The following is a 25,252-nucleotide window of genomic DNA, read 5'->3' on the forward strand; positions in this document are numbered from 1 at the left end:
CTGACATAGTTCCTCTTTAAGCACCTCTTATAAGATTATTCTTATAATTTAATATAACAAGCTCTTGAGAGAATTATTAAATTGTATTGGTGGCATTTAATATATGAGCTTTTAATTAGAATTGTATGTATATTTTATATTTACTTTGTATTTTATATATTCTATTTATTGTGTATATTTTCAAGGCCAAAAGACAAGGCAGGAAAATGAATAAGTTTTACCGAAATATCTGAAATGTCTGAAATATCTTCACTGGCAAAATTCAGAAGACAGTGAGCGTACCTACTACTTGATATGGATAAAATAAATCTGTCTCAATTCTTTTATTAGCATATGTTTCTCTAAACAAAAACCAGGTCTATAGCAACAGCATACAATTTTAAATATCTTCAAGGATGTGTGTGTGTGAACACAGAAGTCTAATAACTTTCCTACTAGAGATTCTGTTTATCTAGACTTAAATGGTGTGTGTGTGTGTGTGTGTGTGTGTGTGTTAATATTGGCGATTCCATCTCAGATTAGGCAATATAACACTCTCCAAATGTTTCAACTACAATTCCCATATTCCCTGACACACTTAAGGGAACAGATTAATAATATCCTACATGGCTTTATCCAATAATATATAATAATATTTACAGAAAAGAGTATTAATAATTTTTAAATATTTCTGTTACTGTCGTAGATAGAATGATATAGAAATCACCCAGAAATCACAAAATTTACAAAACTCAATGAAATGATGGATAAAACTTTGACCACAATTCGACAGATAGATAGGCATAGATAGATAGACAGATAGATGTGGGCAACCTTATTTTCAATACAACCAGTTTCAGTTATTTAATTCCAGTTATATATTCTATTAATTGGCTCACCAGATAATATTGTATGCCTTCGAATTTAATAAATAAACATATTAAGCTTTTAACATGCAGGCATATGCAAGAATGATCATATGACAGTTTTCATAAATTTCACTATTTATGCTGAAAACGCAGAATATGTAGACAGACTGCCTCACTTCAAAAATGATATCCTTTGAACATTTTGCCCAAGCAAAGTGAATCCTAGAATAACAGTCATACACTGGTGTTCCACAAGTGATTCAAATTGACATTTTTAATTTTCTAAATGAGAACCTGTCCCTAGAGCTAGAATTGTAGATGAGCAGATAAACTGGACTTTTAAAGAATCAGCTGGTCTGTGAAGTTTGTTTATTTTGAGATCAAAAACTGAAACACAATCCGGATTTAATTCAAATATGAACAAATATGGAAGAGTATTTTCCTCAGTGAATAAACCTGAACATCTCAAAATATGGCCCTTATCAGTGTAACTTTTCACAGTTTAATGATCAATGACCACCAAGATTTTCAGCAGAAAGAATGAAATACTAACTGAGGGAAAGTTAAAGTGAATAGAAATTTTCAGCAGGGATTTGCAAATAGATTTTTTTCAAGGAATGCGGGATATCTTCCATGAAACTTATCCTAAAGCCATAATGGTTAAATGTTGCATAACAAGAAAAATAAACATTATGTTAGACCTTCTGTTAATTAACTTAAAAATGAGAACAAGTCAAGCCAGCTGTGTAACAGTCAATGCTTTTACAGTAATAAATTTTGACAGCAAAAATAAAAAGAATGCATTATCTAGATATCACCAAATGGGCCCTGCCAGTACATAGGAACTCCACCCTGTATAAGCTTGTCAAAAAGTGTTACTGTAATCCATTGAGAAGTCTCCTCCTCAGGCAAAGAAGACAAAAAAATGCAAAGGGAGGCTCAAAGCAGGTGTGTTGAATTGTTATACTATTACTTAATCAAGGATTTCTTCTCATTAGTTTCGTATTTGACAAATTCATGCTTTGTTCTCGCCTATCATGTGATGCCAGAATCGTCAATCAACAGTCTCATTAAAAGCCAAATGTAAACAATGAGGTTGTGGAAATGTGTTTTTAACACTGTACACTCCTCAGTCACAAAAGGCATAATACATGACTGCCATTTCTCTTGGAGCTCTCTGCTAGATTTTATCCAGATGACTATCCATTTAAGAGAAGAGAACATTAAAGCTGGCTCCTCTAAGGATATAAACAGTCTTTGTCTCTGGCTAATATCCTCTCAAGGATCTAGCTCTTCAGGAAAACATTGTCAAGCTATTAGACTAATGAAGTTCACAATCATACTGCCTATATGGTTGCTACCACTGTAAAAAAATCGAGGAAAATACAGTAACGGAACTGAAAAATGCCTATCAGTGATTTATGATGGAGAGTTTCCAGTGGGCAGGGGGCCATATTAATCTTCTGAAGTGAAGACAATAGTCTTGTGAAAAAGTAAAGATTATACGACCGTTTGTTGTTTATGACCCACAGGTAACATTTAAATAAGTATTTTGAATTTTAGTCATCTGGATCCACACTTTTGCCAACTTATTCCTCAGATGGAGTAAGTTTTCAGCATTCTATTAATAATCCTTTTAGCATTTACATTACCTCTACAACACTGCCAAAAATTTAGCTATAATTTTTTTTTATAAATGGTGGTCTAGTTACATGTATGTCTTGGACTTCAAAAAAGCAAATTTCAGCAAATTGAGAGCAATGATAACTTCAATGGGAAGCAATGAAATCTTCATGGGAAGATTACCTGTAGGGAAAAGGGGCTCAAGATGTGTGGAAATTCCACACACACATACACACTAAAAATACAATTCTGATGAAGAAAAAAAATAGAGAAAAGCAGAAAGAGCCACAGGAGCTGCACAAACAGTTTGGTGAAGGTATGAAAACAAAGAAGGTCCAGGAAGTATACAGACAGCCCAGAACTCTAGAGAAGGAATCAATGTCCAGAGTCCAGAGCAAGCTAAGATTGATGAGGGATGCTACAAATTACAGAAAGGGCTTCTTTAGATTTGTTCAACTAAAAGGATAAAAAAAGAATCAGTCTATCAGTTGCTCAGTGAAAGTGGCAAAATGGTAACAAAAAGATATGTGTTCCACCAGGAAACTATGAAGAACAGTATGAAGGGGCAGGACTAAGCTTGAGATAGAAAGTGATGGAAGAGCTATTTACTCTAAATGAATCTGAAAATAAAGGGCTAGATGATTTGCACTCAAGGGTGCCAAAGGAATTTATTGATGGACTGGCCAATTATGTTATCTTTGAGAAATGCTTACTGATGACCTGGCTGAGCCTTCTCTCAGCATCTGAGAAATCCAGTGCCTAATAAGTGGAAGAGAGTAAATGTGGTCCCTATTTTCAAAATGGGGCAGAGGAGGATCCAGGGAGCTACAGACAGTAAATCTGATATAAGTACTTGGGAAGATCTTAAAGGAAATCATAAAAAGATTTGCTCTCTAAGTGCCTTGATAACAATGCAATAATAATCAGCATTGCTGATTATTGCCAGCCTAATCTTACCTCATTTTTTAAAAAATCAAATAACTTTCTTATTTATTCTGGGGAAAGCTATAGACAAAATGCCATGACAGTTTAGTGGATCCCAGGTTCAAAAACTACTCAGAAAGTGGTCATCAATGGTTCTTCAGCATATTGGAGTGAGGTATCAAGTGGGGCACTGAAAAATTCAGTTCTGGACTCTCTACTCTTCAACATGAATTGGCTAAAGAGGTTGATGTTTATCAAATCTGCTGGGATCACAAAACTAGGTGGGATAGTTAATATTCCAGAAGAAGAAATAAAATTGAAAATGATATTGAATGATTAGAGAATTGGACAGAAAGTAACAAATGAAATTTAATACATACAAGTGCAAAGTTCTTTATTTAGGAAGCTAAAATGAAAATGCAGAGATATTGGATAGGGAATACCTGGCTTGATAACAGTTTATATGTAAAGTTTCTTGGGACAGTAATTGACTGAAAAATGAATATTAGTCAGCAATATGACTACAAAAAACTCAAATGCTATAGGCTGCATCAATACAAGCATCATTTCCAAATCATAGCAAGTACTATTTCCACTTATGCAGCATTACCGAGTATGTGTCCAGTTCTGGTCACCATTCTTTTAGAAGGAACCAGTTAAGAGGAAGACAACAAGGAAGATTAGAGGACTAAAAACAATGTCCTATGAAGATCAAAGAAGCTGTGGACTTTTAGCTTTGAAAAGAGAAGATAAAGGAGAAAATGACAGCATTCTTTAAATACCTGAAAGGATGTCACACAGAAAAAGGTCAAGACCTGTTTTCTATTGTCCCAGATTGCGGGACATAGAATGACGGATTTAAGTTACAGGAAGGCAGATTCTGAATGAATCTGAATTTAACATTCTCAACAGCAAGAGCAGTTCAACAGTGGAACAATTACCCAAATAGTTGGGTCGGTGTGCTCCCCATTACTGTTGAAGCAGAGGTTTGACACCCATCTCTTGGGGATTCTTTAATTCAGATTCCTGTTCTGAGCAGTGGTTACACTCAGTGGCCTAACTGGCCCAATTTAAGACTATGATTCTCTAATTTGAGAGCCAAGCAACACTTCTGAATCAAACAAATTAGAGTACAAAGCTATAGTCTTAAACAGTAAGATTTGAGGAATGCAATGTCCTTTTTGTGAAAAATTTAGAATTCCAGTCTATTAGTTGGGAATAGCTTAAGGCATGATTCAACCTTCTTTTTTATTTGTTTTGTCACATGCATGTCTCTCTATCATGCTATTCCTTTACAGGGTGAGCAATTTTATGCAAAATGCAGAAAGGAAGGAATTCTGAGCAAAGAAACTAAAGGCATGATATAAAGGAAATGAAATACAGATAAATAAGGTTTCACTATATCTTTCTATCCTTACAAACCATCCATGCTTCCACCGTTTTATTGTATTTTCTTTTTTAAACTTGTCACTTCTCTCCTTTCGAGGATCACACCTACTACATCTATGTAAGTATGTTTTTCTTGGTCTTCTCCTTTCTCTTGACTCATATACTCTTCTTTAATGTACTTGTTCTGTGATTTGATCCTCATTCATTCTCTCTATATGACCTAACCACTTCTATGTATTTCTTGTGTACCGGTCACTCCCTTTTGTAACCAATCCATATTCATTCATCACCTATTAATTTCTGACATTACCACACATACCTAATTATTGTGTTCCAATATATAACGAATGTGTCACAATTTATTTCTCTAGGAAGATGTCACAAGAAAATATGACATTTTTAATCAACCCATACTGGTTGTATGTATCTATACCAAAACAATGCAAGAACTAGAGTGTTGCCTATCAGTATTGGAATTAAAGTGGAACAATTTTAATTTTTACTCTGAAAAAAACACTTAGGTAAAAACAAAGGACTAGTTAACTAGCTTTTTATTAGCGGCATATGTTGTTATCTCTGTAGATTGCAGCTATACATATGGTTTTAGTTTTTTTTTTCCTCTCAGTAAAGCAAATATATATGTCCTATATTCTAGCTGTCTTCAACATGGTGTTCACAGGTGCCACTGTGTCTTTTTATACCTCTCTTAACACTGTCAGGATCTTTACCCATTTAATTTTTTTTGGTTTTTTTGTTTTGCTACTATTTTATTGCAAACATTAAAAAGGAAGCTTGTTGTCCTCATGTGAAACCTATGGACAGGTCAGGAAGTCACACTACAGACAACACATGGCAAAACAGACTGGGTCCAGGTTGGCAGTGAGAAAAAACTGTATGCTTTCCCCTTATTTATTCAACCTATATGCTGAATATATATTAAGGGAAGCTGTATTGGAAGAAGATGAATGTGGTTTTAAAATTAGAGGAAGAAACATTATTATTAATAATAATAATATATTAAACTTGTATGCCCCTGACTCTCAGTGACTCTGGGCAGTTCACAACAGCCAAACAAAGAAATTACAATAGAACATAAAAAAATAAAGGAAAAAAGATGGGAAGTGTGATGAAGTGGGGGGTCTCACTCTCCCTTGCTAAAGGCCTGGGTGAACAGCCAGGTCCTCATAGCTCTTCTAAACAACAGCAAAGCGGGGACCATCCATATCTTGAGGGGGGACCTCATTCCAGAGGGTAGGTGCTGCTACAAGAAGGCACACTTCTGGGGTCCAGATGACATTGTTTAATCAAAGGAACCTGGAGCATGCCAACACTGCAGGATCAAATTGTCTGGGCAGATGCTATGGGAAACAGGTGGCCCCTCAAGTAACCAGGCCCTATGCCAACTCATAGTTCTCAACAGTATACTGAGGATACTACTCTGATAGCTGAAAATGCAAAGGATCTGCAAGTTCTAGTAATAAAAATCAAGGAGGACAGTGAAAAAATGGGACTCATATTAAATATGTGAAAGGTCCCCTGTGCAAGCACCGAGTCATGTCTGACCCTTTTGGGGGACGCTGCTTTCGCGACATTTTCTTGGCAGAAAATATAAAGAAGACTAAACTAAGGACAACCAGTACAACAACCAACCTTAGAACTGACAATGAAGACACTGAAGTGGTAGATAACTTCTGTCTTTTAGGTTCAACGATCAACAGTACAGGAACAAGCAGTGAAGAAATAGGCTGCAGACTAGCACTTGGTAGAGTAGCCATGAAGGCCTTAAAAAAGATATTCAGATGCCACGATTTGTCTATACCTATATAGATAAGAATGGTGCAGGCAATGCTATTTTCTCTGAAACTTTGTGGAAGTAAAAGTTGGTGTTAAAGAAGCCAGATAGAAAGAGTAATGACACTTTTGAATTTTGTGTTGGAGAAGACTCCTGAGATTACCATGGACAAAGAAATGGATCATCAAACAAATCAACCCAAAGTTCTCACTCAAAGCACAGATAATCAGACTCAAGTGATCATACTGCAAATACATTTTGTGAAGACCTAGCTCTCTGGAAAAGGCTCTAATGTTGGAAAAGGTAGAAGGAAAGCAAAGATGAGGAAGACCAACAGCAAGGTGGATGGATTCAAAACAGTGGTGATAGGTGCACTATTGGAAGACCTGATGGACCAGGTTAGGGACAGATCAACATGGAGAAACTCTATGCGGTCGCTAAGACTTGATGCCGACTTGATGGCAAATCAATCAGCATATTACAGAAATATTGCCAACCTCTACAATCACAGGGTGGACATACACCAAGTGTTCTTTCTGAAGCAATGCCATCTAATGGGACCTAGGAGATGTGCCTTCTCTTGTTGCTGTGACTGACCTTTGGAATGAGCTTCCCCCTGACATTACGGTGACTCTGACCCTATTGGCTTTCTGTTAAGCTGTAAAGACCTGGCTCTTCTCCTGTGCATTGGGCAAGAATGGTAAGTGAGCCTGTTTTGTGATATGAGTATGCATTAGTAGCAGTAGCCTCAAGTGTGTGTGTGTGCACGTGCCCGTGCGTGTGTGTATAGTTTGTTCATGTTAGTTTTGTATAGATTCTCTTGTTAGTTTTGTATGGTTATTATTTTCATTTTTTCTTTTGGGGTTTTGATTTTCTTTCATTATACTGCTGTATGCTACCCAGAGTGACAATTTATGAGAGGGCAGCTTATAACATTTAAAAAAAAACAAACTTTCAGGAATATGTTTAAGTTCCTCACAGACCACAGAGGCATCCTTAGAAATGAAAAACTGTGGGTAGCTACAATCCTGTGCTTTGTTTTGAAATGTGCCTCTCCCCCTTGGCAAAGAGCAAAGTGGATGAGAGCATCTGGGGGATGTAGGTTAGGAAAATGATAGGGATTAATCTCATCACTTAGACCTGTGGTAAATAGAAGATTTAACTAGACATACATTCCATGGCTAACAGTTTACAGTAATCTTTATGGCATGATCCAATTGTGTTCACTAGCAAAAAAAAAGTGGGAGTGCTTGTTTTATCCAGAAAGGTATATTATGATTAGAGACAAAAAAAAATTGTACTGTAGTCTAATAACTATTCTTAGATGATCTCATGTTAAATATTAAATGTTATGCTGATGCCTTCCCAATGGCTTATTATATCTGAAGATGTTTGAAAGTCTTCAAAAGCGAGTACTGAGATTTAAAATAAGTATACTGATAATAAAATAAAATAAAATAATTCCCTTCTCACCCCTATGGGTGGTATGTGTCTTCCTCAACCTCGGGTCCTCTACCAGAGGCCTGGGAGTGTGAGGGTTCTGTGCAGTATCTTAGCTGTTCCTACCACTGCACTCTTCTGGACAGAGAGTTCTGATGTTGTTCCTGGGATCCGTTGGAGCCACTCTCCCAGCTTATGAGTCACAGCCCGAGTGCTCCTACCACCACTGGGACCACTTTGGCCTTCACTTTCCACATCCTCTCTAGTTCCTCCTTCAGGCCCTGGTACTTCTCCAGCTTCTCATACTCCTTCTTCCCGATGTTGCTGTCACTTGGCACTGCTACATCTATCACCACCGCTGTCTTCTGGTCCTTCTCTAGTACCATGATGTCTGGTTGACTGGCCAGTACCTGCCTGTCCATCTGGATCTGGAAGTCCCACAGGATCTTAGCCCTGTCATTCTCCACGACCTTCTGTGGAATCTCCCATCTGGACTTGGGAGGGTCTAGCCCATACACTGTGCAGATGTTCCTGTACACAATGCCAGCTACTTGGTTGTGCTGTTCAGTGTATGCTGTTCCTGCCTGCATCTTACACACTGCCACTGTGTTGGACTGTCTCTGAGGCCTCTCTGCACAGTCTGCACCTTGGGTCCTGTCTAGTGTGGTAGAACCCTGCTTCTATGGATCTGGTGCTTAGTGCCTGTTCTTGTGCTGCTATGATCAGTGCCTCAGTGCTGTCTTTTAGTCCAGCCCTTTCCAGCCACTGGTAGGATTTCCCAATGTCAGCCACCTCAGCTATCTATCAACGGTACATCCCATGCAGGGTCTTGTCTTGCCATGGCACTTTCTCTGCTTGACCTTCCTTCCATTCTGCTGCTGCCTCAGTCATTCTCTCAGCAGCTCATCTTTAGAGGCTATCTTACTGATGTACTCCTTTATGCTATGGGTTTCATTCAGGGCAGTGGCTTGCCAATGCCTTAGTATGTTCAAAGATTTTTAAAAGTCTTCTAAAGTAGAGTACCAAGATTTAAAATATGAAAGTGTGTGTGTGTGTGTGTGTGTATTTGTGTGTGTGTGTGTGTGTGTATATATTTATATATATAAAATCTTAACACCCCAAATCATCTTTTGTTCCTCTAAAAGGTATATGAGCTGCCTTAAAAAACATACTAAAAAGCCCAGAAGAATTTTCTGTTTATCTTGTGGTTTATGATGACTTACTGTAGCTATTAAGAAAACAGTAACAGAAACCGGAATCTGTATCCTGCTTGCTATTGTCACATTTTGAAAGAAAGTTCATGTAAATGCATTAAGACCTGCACTAGGGAAAAAAAGAAAAGAAAATGCTATTTAAACAGGAGATGTCAGGAACAAGATTTACAAAAAGTGTTACATGTGAACTAGTACATTACTAAAAAAATGTTTCACATGCCAACGCCTCTTCTTAAGTATACAGAGTACAGATTGTGCTGTTAGGCACTATATTTGTCATGTTATTTTACCTAGAGAATTGTATTTCTCTCAATGACATTTAGAGAGGAAAAAGCCTAATATATTCCTCAAAAACCCTAGATATGGAATTCAGTGAGAGACAGTATGTTTTTTGTTAACTGTCAAGTATCTTTTTTGTATTACCAATATAAATGAAATGGCTGATGGCTTGCCAATAACTTGGCAGACTAATTGTTGAAGTCACTCAGCTGGTTGGGACTTCAGTTTGGGATAACAGTGGTGGCAAAAAGCACCTGGATGTCACAATTCAAGGCTGAATTGTGTATTACCTGAAAATAGTGCCATAAAAAAGGTCTGCAGCCATCCCATTCCGTTAGAAGCTATACAGAAATAAGAAACAATCATATGATAAAATAAAAGCTATTTCTTGTGTATCCTTCCCATAAGCTTCTGAGTTGGGTTAGAAAGATCTATTGATGATGCTTTATAAGCCTACATTTCTAAGCCTAACATTTAGGTAGGGCCACCAATTAGTTTCATCTACAGTCATTTTTTTATCTAAGTATGTATTATACATGTTTCTGTTTTTGAATGTATATGTTTACCTTGCTGATAAAAATATTCATATGCCACTAGTTTAATTCTGTAACATTTAGTTCACAACTAAATTTTCTGAGAATGCAAAATAAAATTAATGTTCATTCTGTCAGACAGAATACTGACAGCATTACTATATATACAGATGACATATATTCCAGCGATTACACAACGAAATCAAACCTTGTACCAGTGAGGCATAAGATTTAAATGGCTGAATAAGGTGCTTAGTGCATTACTGTCAGTCAATGTTTCTACATCCAGGATAACAATAATCTTAAATGGGAACACATCTATTATTGCAAAATCCTAACTAAGTACTTCATTACTTGTAAATGTCACTCTCAATTAATAAAGTAACAGAGAACCATTTCACTGTTGTGCATCTGCCTTGAGACTATATTTGTATAATTGAAACACTGGCATTTTTGGAGAACTTTATCATTTTATTTGCTCATCTTCGTCTGCATGAAATAAATCTCCATAGTAGTAATAAGTAGTACCAATAATTACTATTATTATTAGTACTACTATTAGTAGTAGTAGTATTAAGAAGCAGTTACTTCTTCTTACTGTAGATTGTAACAACCCCAGAAACACATGTTTAATTAGCAAGGTATGTTTTTCCCATTTAAAAAATTGCCAAAAATATTCAAAAACAATCTTTGCAACTGACTTGAAAGACTGTGAAAGTTTGAGGTGTTTTATTGAACAGTATGTGTGATGAACTCTTTCCTTGACTGTTTTAAAATTTAATGTTATATGTCACAAATATGGAGATCTTGCAGAAGAGGTAAATGTGGATCTTGACCTCATTCTACCGATCTGCTCAATTCTTACATGGAGGCAGGACAACATTCTTAGAATGACCCAATGGATAGCATTCCTTTTCTGCTGGACAGAATAAATTATTTTGTTATTGTGAGTTTCTTTCACACTTAAAGGAACAACCTTCCAATCTTCCTCTTGAAACAAATATTAAAAATGAAGCCATTCTGTTTTCTTTTAACAACTAATTACACAATATGCAAGATACTGAATTAGTGCTAGTATATATAACAGCACAAATAATAGAATCCAGCATTTTTAATTGTCTAGGAAGGCCCTTACTCTAAATTCAATAGCTGTCTGTAGTGATGTCCAGGTCTCACCTCATCCTTTATGTCTTCTTGCTGCTGAGCACTGAAGATCTCCATTGCAGCCATCAGCCTCATCATTAGCTCATCCACTGTTGTGTTTCCTAGCAACAAAGACAGACTGTTGAACTTCATAATATTAAAGTTATTTTAAAAACCCAGAAAATCATTTTAGAAATAATCCAAAAATAATACCTAGAGATATATTTTCATTAGGCACAAAAAGAAAATGCAATTAGTCTTATTTTACTGTCTTTCAATTTATAAAGTTTCTGGAAGTTTCCAGTTGTAAATGTGAATCTAAATGAAAAAATTCAGATTAATTATAATTTCTATTTCATCTTCATATCTGCAATAAATCAAGGCCATGATCACAAAGTAGGGAGAAAAAAGGAAAAAGAGATTGGGGGTTATTTTTGTTAGGTATAGCTAGTTAAAAAAAAGAGGAAGATTTTTATTTCTAAACATTTTTTCAAATTGTTATATAAAATTAATTGTACATCTCTAGATATTATCAAAAACACCTTTTGACATATCTATTCCTAACATTTTTGTGTTCAATTTAAATACTAACAGCCTTGGAATTACCTCTACCCTTTATTGATACAAAGACTGCTAACATATATAAAGATGAAGAGCCCATCTTTCCTTTAATTGGACAATATATATTATTTGTTGTGTTGTTACTTCTTGGTCACATTGCTACTGTAAGGAGATTTAAAATACATAAAAAAGAAATTCCACAGCTCTATTTCATTGCATATGAATCTAGGTTTCAACCTCTGCAACATTTTTCAATGCAATTTTAATCCACCGATATAACAATGTCCAGTTTTCAGTAGAGAATATGGAAGTACATTCCTACAAAGTTTCAACTTTCCAGTTGCTTGAAAAGTATTTTAAAATTTAAGCAATTTATAAGTGAGTGTCAAGAGATAAAGAGAAAATTGTGAACATTATATAAGGCAAAATATCAAACCAATCCAATTCTAATTGAATGTGAGCCTAATTTTTCCTTCCAAGTATTTCCTTTTTTTTTTTTTTTTAAGACTTTCAATATAGGGAGGGCAGAGGTCCTGCAGGCCCATTTGGTATTTTTGAAAAATCTATGAATATAAACAAAATATCTATAGGGGCTATGGTTACTCACACAGTTATTTTCATGAGAGTGGGAACAATTACAGAACGTTGGCATTCCCTACTCTCTTTGTGTGTGCTCTCTCCCTAAGGGAGGGGAGGGGAGAAAGAGAAAGAGAGAGAAAGTCTGAGAGGAGAAGCTCTCCCCTCTCATTCAAGTTACTAGTACAGGGGGAAGTTTTTGCTGCCCAAAAATGATGGCTTTCATTTCACCTCTTGATTCTGGGTGCAAGAAATGCTAGATGGAAAAATGTCATTTCCTCCCAAGATTGCTGTAATCCTAAGCATTTCTGGCTTATGTCATATCCAGTCACTATTTTGGCAGAGAATTTTACTCTTTTAATTTGAACAGCATCAACTGAGAAATAATTGGAGAAGGAAGTAACCCAACCCCACCAAGTACCCCGATACCACGAGGATTCTGAGTAGAGGGTGGATTCCATGTTCTTCAGTGGTTATAGTATATTATTAATACACACTTTGTTCTATAAATAAGATTAGTATGAGACATGATAACTTATCCAGGTCACTAAGGTTTCAGTCCTAAACATACCCGCCAAACAGTAAATATGAACTGAATGGATTTGATTCTTAAGTAAGTATGTTCAACTTCTTATTAATTACATTAATGAATATTTAAATCAGGATGGATAACATATTCTGTCTCTTCCTCAGGAAGAGGTTTAATATTGAGGCCTCAAACTCCTAATTCTAAAATTCAGCTATAATTATTTCACTTTTACATGAAGTATAAAGTGAGCTTTATACTTTATGAGAAGAGCATTTGTTATCACTGATTTTCCTATATTACCATACCATATTAGTTTTGATCAGATGCTGCAAATGTGTATAAAATAAATTCACTAATTTTTCATTTTATCTAAAAGTACTTTTTGAATGTAAGACTATAAACTATATTCCAGGAGAATTGGTAGCAAATACACTTGAAAGTTTCAATACAAAACATGTACCCAGAAGAATACATCAACTATACCTTGTATTACATTCAACACCTCATTTGATGATCGTTTTCCCATAATAATAAGGAACAGTGGAAACTGATCCGTCTTCTGAGTCCGAATAGTCTGAGCTACAACACTGCCAAAGTGTCTTGTGCACATTGTTAGAAACCTGAAAAACAGAAATATTTTAAAGAAAAGTTTGTATAAATAAGTTTACCTTATTCTTCATTTAATTTTCAAAATATATACACATTTCATATAAATTACATAATTTTACAGCAAAAATATATGCACTATATTGTAGCTTACTTTCAAGAAAATATAGGACTTCATTTGTTGTTAACAATAGCCCCCATTTCCCCCCCTCTTTTTATACTGTTCCTACTTTCCACTGACTCTCCTTCTAATCTTACGACTCTCTCTAGGCCATCACCCACTTTCTACCCTTTCTTTCTCTTCTATGCTGCAACATACCTATTTCCATTAATCCATACATTTCTTTATATTTTTCCCCTAACATCTAAATTTCTTTACATTCTTTTGGGGAAGGGTCATAGCTCTGTAATAAGCATATGCTGTACCAAAAAACTTCTGCTGCCAGATTTAATAGCTAGATATAACTGAGACCTAGTGGATAAGTACGATCCTTCTGTCAATTCCTAACTTACATTGCTGAAAACTTTTACTTTCAGAAGATAGAAGAAAACACAAGAGGATCAGTTACCTCTGGCAAACAAAATCTGTCAATTCATAAGAAAATTCTAGAGTGTATCATAAAACTATTGATGGATAACCAACTTGAAAACAATACAGCATTAGATTCTAATCATCTAGAGATAATTCAATTATTAGATTTGTAAAAAATAAGACTTTCCAAACTAAAGTCATTCTTTATTTGGTAACTTACTTAGTAGACTGTATGCAAGTCTTGTTTTCAATTAAGCTTTGATACAGCATCCCATTCTGATCACGAAATTACTTAGGTATGGGCTAAATGGCATGTCTATTAAATCGGTCTACATCTGCCCTGATAATCATGCTCAGCGTGCTCATCAATGGTTCTGTAGCAAACTGGTGTAAAGTATTCTGGAGTACCGGGGTTAGTACTTAGTGTTTTCCTGACTTATACGAGGAGGTAGATGAAATGGTTATCATTTTTACAGTTGACATAAAATAGGGTAGCACAGCTACTATTTTAGAAAACCAAAACAAAATTCAGAATGATCTTGTTATGTTAAAGAAGTGAGCAGAAAATAACAGAAAGAAATTTAATATAGATAAATGCAAAGTAATAATACACTCAGGAAACAGAAGTCAAATGTACAAAGATAGAATGTGGAATTCCTGGGTAGTGAAAAATAACTTGGATTTGTACTTCAATTACAAGCTGAATATGAATCAGTGATGTGCTGCAGCTGCTAAAACAGGCAAAGAAATTTTATTGTGTCATTAGTAGCAGTTTCCAAATCATGGGAAGTAATAGTTATACTATATTTTGCACTGATCAGTGTACAGTACCTCAAGTATTGTGTACAGTTCTGGATAACAGATTTTTAAGACTATTCAGAAAACTGGAAGAAATACAAAGAAGTACAGTGAGGTTGATTTTATGAGGAGAGAGAAGAAGAGACTGAGAACTGAGAAGAGATGTCTTGAGGGAATTTTCAAATACCTGAAGGGTATCATAGACAGGAAGATGAAGACCTGTCCTCTATCATTCCAGAGAGTAGGATACTGAATAATGGTATTAAGTTACAGACATTGGTAAATGTAACAAAAAACTTCCTAGTAGTAAAAGCAATGAGAAACTTACAGATTACTGAAGGAGGTGATTCCCTTCCCTAGTTTGAATGTAGTCAAGCAGTTATCTGTCAGGAATGCTTTAATTTGGATTCCTGCACCAATCAGAGGATTGGACTTGATAGTCCAAATGGCTCTATATTTCTATGAACTTGGAAGGAAAATTAATGGGATAGAGATAGATGGATAATAATTCATTGATTGCTTGCACTGTTTTTCATTACCTAGCTCTGCATTAACAAAAAATGCTCTCAATGTCTTTTCTGGTTTACTCTTAAGACACAAATCAAGAGATGGAGGATAGTAACCAAAACAACAGCTCCATATTATTAGGAAGAATATACATACTCCCTCTGCATCTCCTTTTTTAAAGATAAGATTCTTACTCAGGCAACAGCCCCCCACTTTTCTTGGCACTCTGCTTATTCCTAACTCTGAATCCCACACTTTACTACTGTAGGAAGAGCAGCATCAACACAGAAATCAGTTTACATTCCCATAAACTAAGATGACCCCATTGAATTCAAATGCTTATTTCTTTATGATAGGACTGAAAAGCACAATGACACCACAATGGAGAAAAGTACAAGGCTAAAAGCAAAGCTTAATTTGGAATCTTCAGATGCTGAACTAGACGCATGGTCTTAATGACCATAATATACTGCCACTGTTAATAATATGAAATGAAAACAATGACAAATGCCAAAACAATAGGTTCAAAATAATGCTGAGTAGCATCTTTTCACTGTGTCTCCTAGGATGACTCATCTTGAAAGGAAGGGAAAACCAATGAGCTCACAGATGCCAGCTGTAGCATTAAAAAAGAACTGTGTGATTCTAGAACCTACTTTTCAAACTCCAGTTCAAATTATTTGTGCAATTTCCAAGCCCAAAAAAGTGGCACTGGCACTGAGTTAATTTTCAAAAGACCAAAAGCCACAGCCAAGTTGGTTTGGATCAAAAAACTTTCTGTGAGTAACAATCTATTAAAGACTATTACCGTATGGCCCTGGATCCCGAGTAAGGCTAATACTTTGAGACTGGAGTGAGGGGTAAAAACTTGAGACCTTTAGTATAACGTTTTTTATTTCCTACATAGGAAGTAATACCATTTGTGGTAAGGATTATACACTTAAATCCTTAGGTACTGTTTGAAACTTGTTCAAAAACAGCTTGTAAGAATCAAATGGCGATTTAAACCATGACCATATTTCACTCTTATTCTTTACAATGCAAGGGGAATTTTTCTCTCCTCTAAGGTACAATCAGATAGGTATGATGATTTTAAGGTCTGTACGAACAGGTACTGGAGATTGAACTCTTTGGTAAGAATCAATAACACAAACTTTCAGAAATTCATTGTAAAGAATAATCCACATGCACATACCCAAACACACGTATAGGACAAAAGTTGTCGATGAAGAGCTTGCATATAGAAATATGTTAATATAACTTTCAGTAATTAATTAGTGAAAGAAGTAATACATATCAAGGAGTCATGTTTTTGAAGATTGTGCTAGTTTCCTTCACTTTCATACTTACTAGTGTGTTCTGAAAACACTAATTCTAAGCTTTTGACAAAAAAAGCTTTCATCCATTATCATACTGAAGTCTGACATTAGTATTCTTAACACGATCTTGAATAAATGAAAAAACTGATAAAGCTTTTCACTTCCATTAGAGGACTGTTTGAAATTAGCATTTCTTTCAAGAGAAAAGGGTAGCTTATGATATGTTTTCAGATCTGATGGTAAAAAGTAAATGTCATAATAATAATGAATTATGAAAGACCAAATGCAAATATAGAATGCTTTAATAAGATCCAATTTAATAAAGTCTGTAAAAATAATGGACTTTTAATAACACAGGTCACAAAAGGCAAAACAGTGGAAATTCTGAGGACTAGCCACTGGTACAGGCTTATTAATTCTTAATTATGTTCATGAAAGGCAACTTAAATCGTGTATTTTCTTATGCCTTAGGATAATATTTTAGGTAACAACTGATTTGAAAAGTATGTACTACCTGATAAGCATAAGCCTTTTTGTCCCATGCTTTAGAAGGTAAATCTATTTAAAAAGACAAACGGCACTAAAATGTCACCAGCTGAAAAGCATTTGATATCAACATCCAAAACAGAAATCACAACACTTAATTTTCATATTACTAATAAAATGTCTACACTTCAGAAATCTAGAATGATATAAATCCATGATTCCAAAGTGAACATGATTTGAGAACTGTTGAAGTTTGAGAACAAATTAGAGCCAATTTTGAGTGTTATGCTTTATTTAAATAAAATGTATCATCTTAAAATGGAAGCTATTAACTTTTTAGTAAATAATTAGTTAAGGCAATGGGCTAGAAACCAGGAGTCTGTAAGTTCTAGTCCCACCTTAGGCATGAAAATTGGCTGGGTGACCTTCAGCCAGTCACACTCTCTCAGCCCAACTCATCTCACAGGGTTGTTGTTGTGGGGAAAATAGGAGGAGGAAGGACTATTAGGTATGTTCACTGCCTTGAGTGATTTATAAAAATAATAAAGGCGGGATAGAAAATTTTAAAAAATAGTTCAAAACATAGAGTAATTACATGATGATGACCTACCTGTGCTAGTTGGCCATTAATGTTGTGTGGAAACAACAAAGTAGGATGCAAGGCCCCCCAGATTTTATTGGGAAATATTTAGTAGGTACAGATTCAAGCTTAGGGAGAGTTGCACTCTGGAAGCTTTGAGCCATCTACCACTGATTTGTGATAGCCTAATTTTGATTTCTCAGCAAATTGTCTCAAGAAGTCATCCTGGTCAAGCTAGTTGCTAAGTTATATAAAGCCATGCTCTAATTATTTTATTATATAAAGCCATGCTCTAATTATGTTATTTAGATAAATTATGTGATTTATCTAAAGAAAATTTAAATTTTTACAGAAGAATGTTATCAGTTTGAAAATACGTATTTGATGTGTCCAAATCCAAACCCAGATGATGGGCCAACTTTAAAGAAACTGTGAAACTTATTTCTATACCTTACTATAGAATTATAGATTATAATTATTGTAGATTATACTGTAAATTTACTGTAGAGCTTTTTCAAAGTAAAAGAATACTTGTTGAATATTAAACTTACCCAACATCTATTTAATATTATTAATTTTATACTGTGTGAAGTCAACATGTCTCATTAAAATGTGAATATAGGAATAACATTTTATGCTATTAATATTTAAATTTTAACTGTAGAACTGAAGGATATGTTTTACTTATTTATGACATGACTGTCTTAGCCAATTCTATGCCATCCACTTAGCTCTGTCTTTCTTTAAAGACAATTGATACTTTTAACAGGATTCTTACAATACTCATTGCTATATCCTTCTATGTGCAATGACTGGTCAGTAGTGATCAGCAGTTTTCTTTGTTTAGAATCTTCCTTAAAAATGTTAACGTTATTTGGAATTCATCACCAAAATCACCCTTCATCAGGTAACTCCCACAGCAGCCTCAGCCAAAATTGATGGATTAGAATAACATAAAGCTGTAGGCCTACATAAGTGAAGCAAAGGTTAGTTTATATATTATTTTCTAATCATGGTTACCATATGATGGTACTGGACATTTGGTGTCTATGTTTCAAGTTTCTACCTTGAGCATCAGTTTACAACTATTATATGTTTTCATGCTATTATCATGCATCTGGAAATCAGATGACAACGGAATTCAAACAGATATACTTCTTTAAAAATACTTATGACAGCAGCATTTAAATTTTATTCCTCAATGTTTACCTGCAAAGCAGGAGAGAGATTGGAAGTAAAAACGGGAAGATTAATGCATAAACTGGGCTCAAGTTGAACACCAAACATTACAGTAATGCTGTTCCTTTTGTTTGACTGTTTTATAACCCAAAATATGAGAATTGTAAGTGGGTTGAATTTTCATTTGGGCAAGCAAAGTAAATGAAGGAATATTTTTTCTATTGCCCTTAGTTACTTAGTTTATTGGAGTGGTAGGTCTGACCTTCTAGCTGTGTCCATTAGCTCCTTTTAGTTCCGGCAGAAATCAAAAAAAGGAGGAAGACATACAATTCAATCCCAAAGCAGTTGCTTATGAAAATTGTATATTCAAAAATAAAATTAATCTTCCTTGAAATTAATTTACAAACTTTAATTCAACTATGCTCTTTTCCTGGTCTACTATATAGTGTAGCAAAATAAGTTGTATCGTGTAGCAACAGAAGAAATAAGCTGCTCTATCATCAATAAAGTTATCATATATACCTGTACCGATTAGAACTGTTGGAATGATTATTGCTTTTAACTAGACACGTTGTTGAATTTTATGAATTTATGTAAACCATCAGGGGTCTATCTGGAGTGAGTGATATACAAAAGTTATAACAAACAAACCAATTTGTGTTTTATAATCTATCAGTCCTAGAGCATCTCAATGCAGTGAAACACTATAGTAACTTATTTATATATGTAGTTAATTGATGGAAATGATGCAGGGAGGTTTCAGCTGCATCAGTCTTTTAGAAAGCAACAATAGGTCCTCATCCACAACCTGATCAACCATTTAATAATACCTTAATAAGTTTGCTCTTAATGCCCTAGTAGGGGGACGATTTCACATAACTACTACAGCTTTATTACTTTTAAAAATAAAACTATGTGAGTTGAAACTATTTTGAATAAACTAAAATGAACATACTGTTCCTATTTCAATCCATTTATTAAAAGCCTTATATAAAATATATAAGCTTTTATATGCAGCTACTAGAGCCTTTGCATTGTTACGTGGAGATTTCTTTCACTTACAGTAGATTGGCTTTAGTTTATAAACCAGAGGTCAGTAAGTGTTTGAGTCTGTTAATAGATAAGATGCTTTGAGAGGGAGACTAACATTTTGTTCCAGCTGGATTTCTCAGTGGTTTTTGACACTACCATACTGGTCTATCCTGCCTGCTCAAATTGAGAGAAAGGAGATATAATGCTAAAATGCCCAGGTGTTTTTTAGATGGTCATTCCCACAAAATAGTTTCAAGCAGCTTCTGTTTTATTCCATGACCTTTACTTTGTGGATTAATTTCAGGGTTCTATTTTTCTCAGGCATTGAATGGCAGGCCCCTACTTGCATACAGACAACCACTAAACTTGAAGCAAATTCTCACAAACAACAACAATTATGCCAAGGTGGAAACCAGACCCTGCAACAAATCTAGATGTCTGCTTAGTCCCCACATCTACATTAACAGTACCATCACAGGTCCCAACATACACACAAGATTTGAGGCACCTTCATGTGATCTTCCTCCAATGTGATATATGCCATCATCTGGCAGTAATGCCCTTCTAGATTCTACGTGGGACAAATTTTGTGCAAAAGAATAAATGGATCCAAGTTTGACATCAGGACTCAAAACAAGAAAAAACAAATAAGTATCAGAGCATTTCAACCTCCCAGGACACTCTATGGCACATCTCAGAGTGACTGTTTTGAAAAAAAATGGGACTTTAAAACCACCACTGAGGGAGAACTTGCTGAGCTCACATACATCAAAAGGTTTTATACACTCTCAGAAGGTTTTTAACACATTACAATAGGTTTTTAACACATTACAAGTGTTAATTGATAAGGTACTTGCAATCTGACATTTAACCTGTTGCATAAGCAAATATCTTTCCTTCCCTTTTCCCCCATCTTTCCCCCTTACCTCTCCCAATTTAAATCCCATATCAATCTAGCTATAGTACTCTATGCATCTGATGAAGTGAGCTGCAGCTCACAAAAACTTACACCTTTTAATAAAATTTGTTAGAAAAGATGCTACCAGACACCTCCTAATTTTTCAGGGTTCTTTGCAACCATTATGTCCTTCTTCAATGTCTCCAAAATATTGCTAGGAGAACTCATCTGGTTATTTGGGCCACTGATGTGCTGACATATAGAGGTACATCTCCTTAATAGCTACAGATTCCTTGGAGGCTGTAAAATTGTATCTTGATAGATACAATTTTGGAATGGATAAAAAGAATAAATTGAAACAGAAGACTTGTTGGTCAGGAGGTCTGCCAATCTGGAAAGAAGTGTTTATCCAGTCATGCATATTCAAACATCAGTCAAACATATTTATTCCACCCTAAAAGTTTAAGAATGCTTGTCAGCTTGCTCATGCCTAGAGAAACAGACAGATATAATGGTCAGCAGTGCCTTCCATCAGTGACACAATCGTAACTTTGTTACTAATGAAAATTGGAGATACTGTGCATGACAAAGGGCCTGAAAATCTTTGGGAAACTTTAACGTGGGGTCCAGAAATCCTCAATATGCAACCTCACGTTTTCACGTATTGGACTGGTTATCACTGCATTGGTTAGCTTTTTTTAGCCTATTATCCTTAGACTCAATGGAGGTTACTGTTACATAGCCAACACTGAAGGAAGGTTTAATTCAGTCATGTTAGCTTCCATACAAAAAATTGGTTGGTGGTGTCAATTTGTCTTGACAGCAATATTTCCAAAATTTCTTTAAAATTAATGGTTGTAGCACTAATAGTTACTACAGTATCATCCTAACACAGAGGACACCTAAGAAAGAAATACTGTAGCAGGGAGATTAGAAGTCAACCTTACATTCTTATTCATTATGAATCAAAGAACAGAATGATACCTACAATTTTTTTGCATTTTTAAATAAATTCTATTTTTCATCGTGGCAACTTTGCATGTTCGCTATATGACATGGAAAGACTTAAACTGCAAACTTCAAACCTGAAAGGAAAAGGGAAGATTATGTACTTGTAAGTCTAATTATAACACAGAGAAATCTTTAGCTCATCCGTCACAACTTTTGTGCCCCAGGTTTGAAGGCCCCATCTCCTTGTAAAACATATTTCAAAACATATAGCAAGCTATCATCACAAAGTGTAGATATACTTAGATATTGATTTTCTTTATTTAATGGACATTGCCTTACAAACAATTCATGTATTACTGGAAGACAGGTTGTATGAAGAGACGATCCCCTTCCATCCTGTCTCTTAGTTCTTAGTATCTTAGCTACTGGGAAACCATTCATAGGTATATCCCTCAACAATGCAATGCAGTAATTATGACTAGATGATGAACAGATATGAACAATTTATGAACCTGTTTTGAAACCCTATACTAATAAAGTCATTAGATGCTGCCCTTGCCATGATCCTTCTAAAAGCTTCTGAAGTTACAAGAACACACAGCATTGTTTGTAGAGACAATTGCTGATGGCAGAATGCAAACCTTGAGTTTAACCATGCTGCAAATTGATCTTGACATTCTGTTAAGACCACCACTAAAATCAAAAGCAAAGGAGAAAAGGAGAAAATGAGTGGGTCGGATATAATCAAGAAACAGGAGGGTTCCTTTTTCTGCCTCCTCTTCAAAATAAGACATACACAAACTTCCCTGCTGCTGGTGTATCTTTTTTATTTAAAACAAACATTAATTATATTCCTGACCTGAAGAGCATTTGGTGTCTTAAATCTTTTGCTTTTGAAAGTAAAATGAGACTGGATTTTAAAAATTATTGACAAAAATAAAACTAATACTTGACAACCTTCTCACAAAAAGTATGAAAAAAGCACTACTATGTGAGGAGCAGCAGTTTTTCCTGTAGAAGATGTTTTTATTGAATGTTTTCATTCTATTAGAAACCTCAAGAAATGAAGGTGGGTGAGTGATGCTTAAAACGTCTGTTGCATTTTTCATAACTTTAAATAGAATTAACCACATGTTGACTAGAATATATATTTTAAAATATTAAAATTTTAAAATGATCTTTCACACTTTAACAATGTTCAGAAGTGACATATACTGGACTGGAGTTACATATCTTCATTGGTATAATCTTCATCCAGTTAAACACCAGGATGTTAGCAAAGAGGATAAGCAATCTGTGAATCAAATAATTAATTGAACCTGGAAAGAGATTGACAAATACTACTTTTCTATTAACTTTTGCTCAAACTAAAATGGGGAAAAAATGATATACCTGTCAAAAAAGAGAGTGTTTGGAATATTGAACTCAGAGTGTAGGGTACAAAAGCTAAACAGTAACACAATTTGATGTCAGATTGATGGGCTTCATTATAAGTTGCTGGTGATATATTTTATTTAAGTTGATATGCAGAGTTCTTTATATTCTGTGTAAGCCATTTCAGTTTGAGAAATGGAACACAAATCTGATCTAAATGTTTTGTTTTCTGTTTCTAATAATGTGTATAATGTAAAAAGACTGAGAATCAAGATCCCTATGTGGTCTTCCTGTCCCTTTTTTTTCAAGAGTCTTCATCCACTTCTTTATAGCTAGGGTAAGGACAATGTCAAGGTCAGGCTGAATTCTACTCATCACATAAATAAGAGCAATTTTGGTTAACATTTGAAGAGAGAGAAATGGAAGAGAGAGGAGACAACAGGCAAGAGCAGTGCAGTGCCAACACAGCAATTTAGTAAATGAGAGCCAGTAGTCAAAGCACTGGTCTAGGACTGGGGAGATCCAGATTTAATTTCCTACTTGATCACACAGCTAACTGAGCCCAACTTACCTCAAAGGGTTATTTTTATGACAAGAAAGTGAAGGGTAATTCCATTTATACTGTCTTGAGCTTTTTAGGGAACAAATGGAATATAAGCCTAATAAACAATAACAAGACCTTGTCCAGTTGTTATATTGAGCATATATACACCAGAAGCAGTTAAACATGACAATAAATGTCTCCCTCTGCCTGTGACTTCTTAAAACAGCTGTGCATTTTAGTTTCAGTTTATTAAAACATACAATTATAGATCAAACACACACACACACGAAATAAAACAAAAGCAAAAAAATGTAACAGATTTTCATTAATACCTATTCATGCCTGAGTAAGCACACCTGAGAAAGCGATCTGGTCCAGAAACTTCTAATTGTCATTGCTATATTTTAAAATTTGGCTGCAATTCTAGAAACTTCCCCACCCTGGTCATTTAGTAGGTAGTACATGATTGCTATTTGAGAGTGATCTGGATATTTTGTAGTAAGAAGGGAGATGGTAGATAGGGCAATTCAGATGTATGTATGCTACTGTTTCAATTTCAGAGTCTGAGCAGATACATAAATGCTCTTGATAAGGAATAACATTGAATCTGCCCAACAGTACCACTGAGGGGACAGAATCCTGATGTGCCATGTTATGAGATGGAAGTAATGTATTATACAAATATTTTGGAATAGTAAAGGGAGGTTGTGTGATCTCATTATAGTTTGACATCAGGACAATATTTCTTTATGCTTATATATATATTAAGGAGTATAAAGTATTATTGAAATAAATTTAGAAGTGCAACACAGAATGCCCCATCAGACCATTTTTGAATACTGAAGATGTTGAGGTCTCAAGTTAGTTTGAAAATCATCTATGCAAGGTCTAACAATAATTTCAAATTTATATCAATCAATATAAATCAATAGCCATGGGTTAATTTCCATCTCATGGTTTTACACATTTAAAAATGCGGAAATCTATTCTGAATTTATTGATGACACTGGAAACAATTCTTAGGGATCTGTTACTAGAAAGAAGGCTGGAGGTGATAGACATAGATTATGTCCTGTAACTGTAAGATCAAATTCCTACAATGCATTTATCAATAAAAGTATATTAATTTTGCAACAATACATTTTAAGCAAAAGAATACAATTACCCACCACACTGATGATCATTTGCCAAACTACATTTGTTAGCATTCAAAATGCAAATAACTATTTCATGTATACTGCTCATTTGATATATTGCATATATACGAAGCAGATCAAGATGACACAAAGGGGAAGAGAAACAGTGACGGCTGCTCCTGAGCCACCTAACCTTTTTTCCTTTGGAAGAATGTGCTGCAAACTTAATATTGTTTATTAATAGACTAATTGTATTAAGATTAATAATGTTAATAATACTAAATAATACAGATAGTCCTCACTTAACAACCATTGGTTTAGTGACAGGTCAGACTTACGAAGGTGCTGAGAAAACCAACTTGTGACCAGTCCTTGCACTTATGACCATCGCAGTGTCCCTGAGGTCATGTGATCACAATTTGGGTGCTTGGCAACTGGTTCGCATTTATGACCATTGCA

The 25,252-nt window shown here is 35.0% G+C and overlaps 1 protein-coding gene across 3 annotated transcripts in view; it reads right to left on the minus strand.

Annotated features, from left to right (window-relative positions):
* FAF1 (Fas associated factor 1) overlaps positions 1-25,252 on the minus strand; it is a 203,682-nt gene that overhangs the window by 34,037 nt on the left and 144,393 nt on the right. For all 3 annotated transcript variants that reach the window (XM_063297915.1, XM_063297914.1, XM_063297913.1), the window contains exons 14-15: positions 13,335-13,471; positions 11,219-11,307 (exon numbers count right to left, since the gene is read on the minus strand). In XM_063297915.1, coding sequence (XP_063153985.1) covers positions 11,219-11,307; positions 13,335-13,471 — 226 coding nt within the window. The remainder of the gene's footprint in view (positions 1-11,218; positions 11,308-13,334; positions 13,472-25,252) is intronic.

Source organism: Candoia aspera, chromosome 3 (genome assembly GCF_035149785.1).
Source record: "Candoia aspera isolate rCanAsp1 chromosome 3, rCanAsp1.hap2, whole genome shotgun sequence".
In the NCBI taxonomy this organism is placed as follows: Eukaryota; Metazoa; Chordata; class Lepidosauria; order Squamata; family Boidae; genus Candoia; species Candoia aspera.